Consider the following 9,164-nt stretch of genomic DNA (forward strand, 5'->3'; position numbering starts at 1 on the left):
AAATCTATTCATCAAAGAATTATGAAAAAAAAAAAAGATCACAGTAAAACATTTGATTACTTTGATTATAAATATATTTAAAAAGAAAACGGTGTAATAACATTTCACAATTTTCTATCCAATAAATGCAGCCTTAGTGAACATAAGACTTCTTTCAAAAACACACAAAAAAAATCTTAATTGTTCCACACTTTTGACTGGTAGTAGGCTATATAATCATAAAACAAAGAAATATAGTAAATAGTGGCCTAAATGTCTATTAAATTAATATATAGGATATTATATGGTTATTTTTCTAGGTCAAACAAGACTATAAGCTCATCCCAATTAACTTTTTTTCATCATATTATGATTTAGGACGTACTAAATCTAATCTGACATAATATTTAGAACATATAGTACAGTATGTGAATTATACAGAGCTCAAATTAAGCTGATTACAAAAGTGTCTTATTTTTCATATGTAGTCCAATGAGGGTCAAATAAGTAACTCATTGAGAATCATCCCAAAATGGTTGAGAGGCTGTTTGTATCTTAACACACTTCTATAAGTACCCGTCCGTCATCCATCTTGCGTTTGGAAGCACATCATAAAAGTGGTATTTGTGCCCAAACCCTTGGGACCCGTATTACTGACTGGAAGAGGATCACTAGACGGAATGGGAATTAGCACTAATCCCTGCGAACGCGGCCCTAGACGATAGTCTAGTCTGCTGTATGTCTGTAAAGATATGCACACAAAGGTGAAATGCGTGTACATTCAAGTCTTTTATCTTTCATCTAAACATAAGTCATTGAACTTGATAAGTACATCTTAAAAATAAATACAGCAAGTAACAATTGTGTTTTCTGATATGTGCATAAGTCAAATGTGTCCAAGTAATAAGCACTCAGATTCACCCAAACAACCCATAGAATGATGTAATCACTTATTCTTCACTGTCTCCATCAATGTTGGTGGTTATGGATGTAGATGTGATACTGTGTCTCCAAGAAACAAACTTCAGGCAGGTCACTGCCTATGTTTCCCCCTTCAATAACCAAATTTCATGTTCAGTTTTGAATCGTTTATGAGGTAAAAGCTATATCAGGTTTTTTTCTTATTCAGGTAATTATAAGCTTTATTGTAAACCTTCTACCAGAGGTCACAATAGGGTGTAAAGCTGTGTCATGTGACTCCGTAAGCTGTGTTTGGTTTGCAAATCTGAGAACCAGTGACGGGACGCGCATGAAATACATCCGCAGGTCAGGCTGTATTAATAAGACGCAAAGCCGCTCAACGCTAAGTACAGGAATAAGGGAATTCTGGAGTGAGCGGAATGGATTTTTTTCTTTTTGTCATATTTAGTCTGTTCATATTGTAGAACATCTTTTCATGCAATCATGCAGTGTTATTCACAGACCCTATTTTGATTTGATTATATATATATATATATATATATATATATATATATATATATATATATATATATATATATATAGTGTAAACTATGGAATCCCTTTTGGGATTTATGGAATTCCATCCATGCGCTTCCATAGTAAACAGAAACTGTTAACACAGTGAACAGATGTGGTTTCAGATGATGACGATGATATATCTGACATGACAACAATGTTTGAACAATCTCTTTTTCAATTGAATATGTTCAGCTTGTCTGTGGGAAGGTTAAGCAGTGAGGTTAAAATGGTTCCCTTTGTCTTCTATTTGAGTGCCAACTGCATTATGCCTCAGTTCATGAGAAGATTTGTCTTTTTGTTTAAAACACTGCCATTATTGATGTCACTGATCCAGTCTGGCCTTGACAAACTCCCCAATAAGAGCTTTGAAGAATCTGTGCACACCTTTGTCCTTTTCAGCTAAAGATAATGGTATTGTAAAATCCAGCTAACACGCCCTTAATAGCAAATAGTCTAGCTTTATTCTCTTCCAAATGTCCTAGTTTGTTTCTCAGGAGAGTTTTGTCGTTGGCAGCGACATGTCAGTGATGTGAGAACTGTGTTTATCCACCGAGGTGGATCCTTAAAAAAAAATGGACTGCAAACTGTTTTAGATCGTTTAAGGTCTCTTTCTTTTTTCTTTCGATTTCTTTGTGTTGGTCTCTCAACTTGTGGTTCTAGTTAATTTTTCTCCCTGTATACCCGCAAGCAGACAGGCCTCCTGTGGCCCAGAGAGTGGAGAATGAGTATACAGACCCAAACTGACCCGAAGAAACAAGGGGTGTGGTGGCAAATTCCAGCCGCCATGCCTCAGGGGCTGCTGACAGAAATGGCAAACACAGGTGGGGAGTTTTGGTCCAGCGCAGACCTGGAGCCAAAGCTGAATCAGAAGCCAGGAAGACTTGACCTCGCTGAAACTGCTGCACAGTGGCTTCGCTTCACACATACACACACTGTATGCTTCGGCCGCCCCTGTACATTGTGTGAATGTAGACATTGTTTCATACCAGTGAGGTGGAAGAGGAGGCCTGTGTACAGATAGGGGTGGATGGGTGGGCACATCAGTTTCATGGGGATTTATTCAAGATGTCTTAAGAGAATGTTGAAAATAAGGGAAGAGGCCGATCGAAGGATGTAGGTATCATTATTTAGCCCTGATGTCGCTTGTATTCTATTCAGGGTTCTCACAATCATGGGAAAAAATGGAAATGAAAATATATAATGTGATTTCTAGGCCTGGAAAAAGCATAGTAATTAATAAAATCTTAAAGAAGTCAGACAATTTTTAGAGTAAACTGATTTTGCATAAATGAATGAACATAATGAATGAACAGTGAATGATGGTATATAAATTAACACTTACCTAATAACTGTTGTGAAAATGTTGGTTATTATGCATTAATGCCACAGCAAAATCTCCAGAGTTAAATCAACTCTGTTCAGAGTACATATGGTCCGTCTCTAAATAGTGTTAAAATAACACTGAGGCAGAGTTAAAGTTAATGAGATAATTAAGCAATTAATTAAGTGATGATTGTGCGTTAGTGATGAACACCTGCTGTTAACAAGCACTGAAGAAAAAAAAAACACAAGAACTACAACTGACTTCAGTCACAGCCATATTAATCGCTTAATTATCTCATTAACTTTAAATCTGGTTCAGTGTTACTTTAAGACTATTTAGAGAGGGACCATATGTACTCTGAGCAGAGTTGATTTAACTTTGGGGATTTTACTGTGATGAATTGAGTCTTATTTTAAAGTGTTACCATTTTTTTCTAGTTGCTCAAATATTTTTTTTCATTGTTAAATAATTTCTCTTTGCAAGTGCAATCTTTATAAAATTATTATTATTATTATTAGAAATAAATCCATACTGTAGACCTTATCAGCTTGGCTCATGAATATTAATTAGGTGATGTAATGTCCACCCAGTAGTCCTAACTGAAAGGCAAGTAAGTGAGGGCTAACCATAGTAAATTACCACTTACTAATTGCACGTCCATTCAGTCCAAAGCGACTGGTAAAGACTTTGCTTGGTCTTAAAGATAAGGTTTTATGTGGCCGTGTATAATCTTTTATTTGTATGGTGATTATTTCACAAAAAGTAGGGGTGACATGTCCCTCCAGTATATATGAAAGACTAGAAAAGTCATGGAAATTCGGTGGTCTAAAAGTGTGGGAACCTTGTCTATTAGCTCTGCCACATCATTTATAAAGTATAATGTTTCTCACCAAATGTCTCCATGTATATATTTCAACTACTGAAAAAAGAAAACCCAAAAGCTTTCAGTTGTTAAATACGTTTGCACACAATTGGACTAACTAATTGCTGTTGTGTAAGAGAGTGTGGTAACAGGAGTCCCCCTGGGCCCATATGCTGAGGGCAGATGGACTGCGGGTTATTGAAGGATACGTTGAATATGATCAACCACTCCAGACGGCCCATAACAGGTGAGGACCACCAGCGTGAGCTGCTCTAATCTCATTTAAATTTCATCAGCCATTTCTCCAAACCATTTCAAGTGTGTTGTGCATGCATTCATTATAAGTGAGTGAAATGTTTATCTAAATCTGCCTCATGTCTTCATACTTGTAATTTCTCAAATCAGCAGCTTTTGCTTAAATCCTAAGTAAAGACTCTACAGCAACCACACAGCTCGAATGTTTTCCTGAGCCTTTTCATCTGAGGGGGATTTTCAGTGGCTTATTTTCATTTACACTGAGAGGTTTGTCCTCACTCCATTTATTTCCTCTAATGCTCCTGATCATTATAGCATTTCTGGAAACGTTCCAGACATAATTGCATTTCAAAACAAATCAACAAAGCAACACTAATTCCATTATAACCCCTATAAAAACACAAGTATAGAATGCCAAAACTTTCTGTCTATTATGTACACACGCACATACATATTTGTACACAGTTGCACTCACATGCACATGACGACAATCGTGATGTTAAAAAGCAACACACCCATTCTTTAAAGCCCGCACATAGATGCATATCATGCGTCTTCAGTGAGATAATAAGAGAATAATTGAGGGAAGAAAGAGGAGAAGGATATCTGATGTTTGCAGTGTGGGGGATGAGGGTGTGTTTGTGTGTACGGAGGGGGCGAGCTGTGGGGGCGGAGAAAAAAGTGCTGGCTCGCCTCCAGCGCTGACGAAAGCTGCTTAACCCTCCCAGTTACCATAGAGACTGTCAGGCGCAGCCACCAGTGAGAGAGAAAGAGAGCGAGGCGGGGAGAACACCAACAAGCAAAGGCAGCGGATAGAAGTGGAAAGGGAGAGGAAAAGGAAAGAAGCAGTTAGAGACAAGGTGAAATAAAGGGAGAAGAAGAAAGAAAGAAAAACAGAGGGTGCAGTAGACAGTGGCAGAGATGGAGGTTCAAAACGAATGCAGTGAACCGCCTCCATGTGACCCACAGCCACCAGGAAAGCTCAACAAAGCCGCCTTCAAGCTGTTCAGCAAGCGCAAGTCCGGCAGCAGCATGCCGAGTATTTTCTCTGTCAGGAACAAAGGGGAGTCCACCGGTAAAGCCGCTGGCAAGACGCTAGAGCTCGTTAGGAGCAAAACCCATGATGGCTTAATAACGGACACTCCTTCGGAGCTTGACGGCCACCGGAAAGAGGAATCTTCCAGTAGTGACCAGCTCCACGCCGGCACACCAGATGGTGTATCCAACGCCCCCCTCCGCAGCTCCATCACCAAGTCTTTCAGCTTCTTCTCGTTACTGCGCCGGAGCAGCAGCCGTGCAGGGGATGGAACTACTACGGTGGGACGACGAGGACGAGGACTTAAGGGGCTATTCAGCAGCATGCGTTGGCGGCGGAAGCCCCAGGTTCAAGAGGACTCTGTGGAGGTAGCCAAAGAGGTGAAGGAGGGAGAACTAATACTTTCCCCTAGCTCTGGCAGTGTGGAAACAGAGAAGGACATGACACTGACCCTTGAGCCCCTGCCACAAGTGTTTGAGAAGACTCCTCTCCCAGGGGATGCTGAGAAATGGAAGGCAACATCTATGCAAGAATTTCAGGGTACTAATGAAGTGGAGTGTGGTTACTCTGGTCCTCCTCTTTCCCAACAACATACAGTCACTGAAGAGTCTCCTGCTCCTTCTCCAGTCCGAATTCAGACAGGAGGGCTCCAACATGATAAAAACATTGGTTCAGAACTTTTGTCCTCCATTCCGACCTGTGCTTTGACCCCTCCAATGGAGCACAGCACAGCTGACCCACAATCCGAGCAATCTGTGGATCGCTTATGCTCCATGTTCACCGATGTTACTTCACTAAAAAGCTTTGATTCTTTAACAGGCTGTGGTGACATCATTGCTGACCCAGAAGAGGATTCTGGGAATGGGGGAAGTGCCACGAGCAGTGGAACCGGTAGCAGTAGCGGGGGCTGCATGGGTCGCAGATTAAGTGGAGCCGGGACAAACTCTGAGAGATGCTCTCCTGCCAAGCCTCCACTTCCTCCCCAGGTCAGTAGTCTTACATCTATCCATGCTTCTTGCTACATTCCAGCCCACCAAAGACCACGTGCAGCCCCCAAAAAGCCACAGGGTAGTGGAGTTGTTGCTTACATGGGCGGAGGGGAGGAGATGGCTAGTCCTGAGGGTGTTGATGATGCTGACATGCAGGGTCTATGGCATATGTTGCCCCAGAAGGTTGAAGACTCCCCAGTGCTGCGACGTACAGAGCCTGTTCTGCATCATGCACCAACCCGGCTTGAGAAGAGGCCACCTCAAGTGAAGGCACTTGGGCTCAGTAAGATCCCAGTGAGCGGAGTTAGCAAGATGGGAAAGCAGCAATCCTCTCGTCCCTCACCTCCCCCTTTTGATAAAGAACTCCAGGATGCCCCACCAAGTGATGAAGGCTACTGGGACTCTCCCACACCTGGCCCAGAGGATGAGGACAGCACCTTCCTCCGTCGGGACAGCCTGCTGAAGGACAGCTGTTCTGGTGATGCGCTCTACGACCTCTATGACCCCGACAGCCCTAGTGCTGCTGGCTCAGACGATGACGTGAGTTCACCAACAAAATCTGCAGGTGACCTAAAAATGAACTTACCTTCTCCGAAATGCTCGTCTTCCGTCACTTCCTCATTCCGATCCATGAAAGGCAGCACCAGCCTGCCTCGCGATTCCAAGATCCCCATTAGTGTGAGGCAAACACCACCATCCCACTCTTCCAGCCAAGGAGCGCTGTCTTCTAATCTTAGCCCCACTTCAACCACTCCTCCTAAAAAGACTGATGCCCCACCACGCACTCGAATCCCTGTCTCGAAGGTTCCTGTCCGTCGTTCTGGCAACAAAAGCACCCCCACCTCACAAAGCAGGAAGTAGAAAGCTTGGAGGCCCATCAGATGTTTCTGAAAATAGAAATCTATCACAAGAGCTTTAGGCCAAAACAATGTTTTTTGATATGAAGCAATCAACCTCCACTTTTTTGATTTCACCCGTCTACTGAGGACTATATCTTAACTGTTTTTACATCTTTAAAATGAATTGTGATGTTGCATATTACCCTAATATTATTAAGAGTTTTGTAGAATGCACTGCAATATGTAACACATGAGATTCATAATAATGTAAGCTTGAGGGTTTTTTATTTACCTTACCAGCCTTTCAAAGAGGAATAATACGGTGAGATCCTAAGAAGAATGTTTAATATCAAAAAACTTCTCATTCTCTTCCAATGGAATATGTGAAACTGTGTTAATTTCTTGCTTTGTCATCCCATAGGCACTGTGTAAAACGCAGCTGCGATCTTCATCTCTCCAGTATTTTACACGTAATAAATTTTAGAACTGTGTGAGATGAAACCAAGCACTTGACACTCCTAAATAAAGCTGCATGGAGTCTTGTACACTCAAACTGGATCAGGGAACACAGCCTTTTGTTCGAGACACACTTTCGTATCACACAACGTGACTTCCTATTGATAATGATGAAAAGAAAATCGTTCTTTTTACCGAATCTCCACTTTTGTAACTCTTTTATATTGGACAAGGACCTCCCTGTGACCTCACTGTGGATATGTGTGCACTGCTTGTTTTGTCTTTTGGAAAACACGACTTGCAAAAAATAAATCTCTCCGGATCATATTCACAGTGATTTGTACTACTCTTGCTAACCTGGACATACTGAGCGGATATTTCTGAATGTAGCATGACATCACTCTACACACAGGTCTGTTTTTTTGCCTGCTCACTGCTCAATGAATAAAGGAGAGAAAGATATGGAGAAGCCCATATGTATCAAGAGTTAACTGTCTTCCGTCATGTGGTTGTTTTCCTGGAGATGTCATCAACCTTTGGCTCTCAGATTTGTGAGCAATCACTGCAGAAATCATTTGCTTAATCAGTGTTTTTTTCTGGTTTTCCAGTATATAAAAAAATCCTTACAATGGATGAAATTTACATTTACATTTTTTTAATATTTTACAAGAAAAAAATAGTGATTAACAAAATAATTTTTTGCAGTATTTGACTTCAGTCTCAATCAGTACGATTTTTTACCGTTTTTTAAAAACTCTTCACCACTGGGACATTTTATTTGTAAGCTGTAAAACATTTTCTCTTCAGAAGGCCCATTCCTTCTTTCTTTTATGATATGCTCCCTTTCTTTTATGATATGCTACCTTTCTTTAAATTGTTCATTATTTAATAAATAAAACAACTCTCTGTGTACATTCAGGAAGTGGACATCTATTCAAGTGCGATTACATGCATCATTTTCCACACACATAACAGGGCCATGTGGGCAGCTTAGATGTTATCAATTTTAATCGCAGAGATGTAAAGAGCATCACGGTTGTCTTTTTTGCAGCCAGCCACAGTCTGCTGGGATTTCAATTTCACCCGTTAGGAAGGAAGAAGAAAGTTGGTCTGGGTTCAGCTGTCGGTGTGAATCCGGTTGACAAAGGGAGGTGTTTACTGTGGGTAATGGGGGAAAATTATGGGCTTCTATTGTCATGGATCTGTTATTGATGTGGTTTTGGGAGAGCGAGGTGAAAGAAGGAAGTGCGTGTGGAGTGAATACAGATAAGAAAGAGCTATGCTCGATTTAGTGCTTGTTCATTAAGGCCAAGTGGATGAAGACATGGATATGTGTGTGTGTTTGTGTTTCTGAAGGGGGGATTTGGTGCAGTCCCAACAGTAATGGTGCAGCGAAAAACATTCACTCCTGAACAGCTCTCACTGCAGTGTGGCTTCTTATGTAAAAGTCTTATGTAACAACATATCCCTCTGATATCATCCCTTCACATGAGAAAACTGCTGGAATGTGTGTATGTTTATGTGTGCACAGCTATTAACTGCCATGGTCTAAAGAATTAGTTAGCATTAGCTATGATGGCGCTGTAATTGGGTCATCTGGATTTACCCTTTAAAATGTGTTTTATCTGTGTGTGTGTGTGTGTGTGTGTGAGCAGAAAATTAAACATTATGGCTGTATGCATAAGCAGAGCTGACTGTGAGTGTGTATGTGTGACTAATGGTTGGATGGCCTAGTTTTCAAGACCTGATTCTCTGAATGAGAGAGATAGGGAACAGGGTCAAATGGAGAGAAACATGTTTTTTATTTTTGTTTTTTTTTACAAAAAAACCCCCCAAAACAACAACAAAAAAAAAACACTGGCGTTACTATGCTACAGTGATGGTAAAACTATGATACTTTTGGTATACCATGATATTTTATATTCATAAATCACAATTTTTAAAC

At 40.8% G+C, this 9,164-nt stretch overlaps 1 protein-coding gene across 1 annotated transcript; it reads left to right on the plus strand.

The window, feature by feature from the left end:
• The first annotated feature begins 4,737 nt into the window (after positions 1–4,737).
• On the plus strand, positions 4,738–8,198 carry amer2 (APC membrane recruitment protein 2). Its single transcript, XM_067378090.1, has one exon. The coding sequence runs from the start codon at positions 4,821–4,823 to the stop codon at positions 6,783–6,785; it is 1,965 nt and encodes a 654-aa protein (XP_067234191.1). The 5' UTR covers positions 4,738–4,820; the 3' UTR covers positions 6,786–8,198.
• Positions 8,199–9,164: the final 966 nt, after the last annotated feature.

This window comes from Chanodichthys erythropterus, chromosome 23, assembly GCF_024489055.1.
Source record: "Chanodichthys erythropterus isolate Z2021 chromosome 23, ASM2448905v1, whole genome shotgun sequence".
In the NCBI taxonomy this organism is placed as follows: Eukaryota; Metazoa; Chordata; class Actinopteri; order Cypriniformes; family Xenocyprididae; genus Chanodichthys; species Chanodichthys erythropterus.

Coding starts and splice junctions, on each gene's coding strand:
- amer2 (XM_067378090.1), top strand. CDS start 4,821: ATGGAGGTTCAAAACGAATGCAGTGAACCGCCTCCATGTGACCCACAG.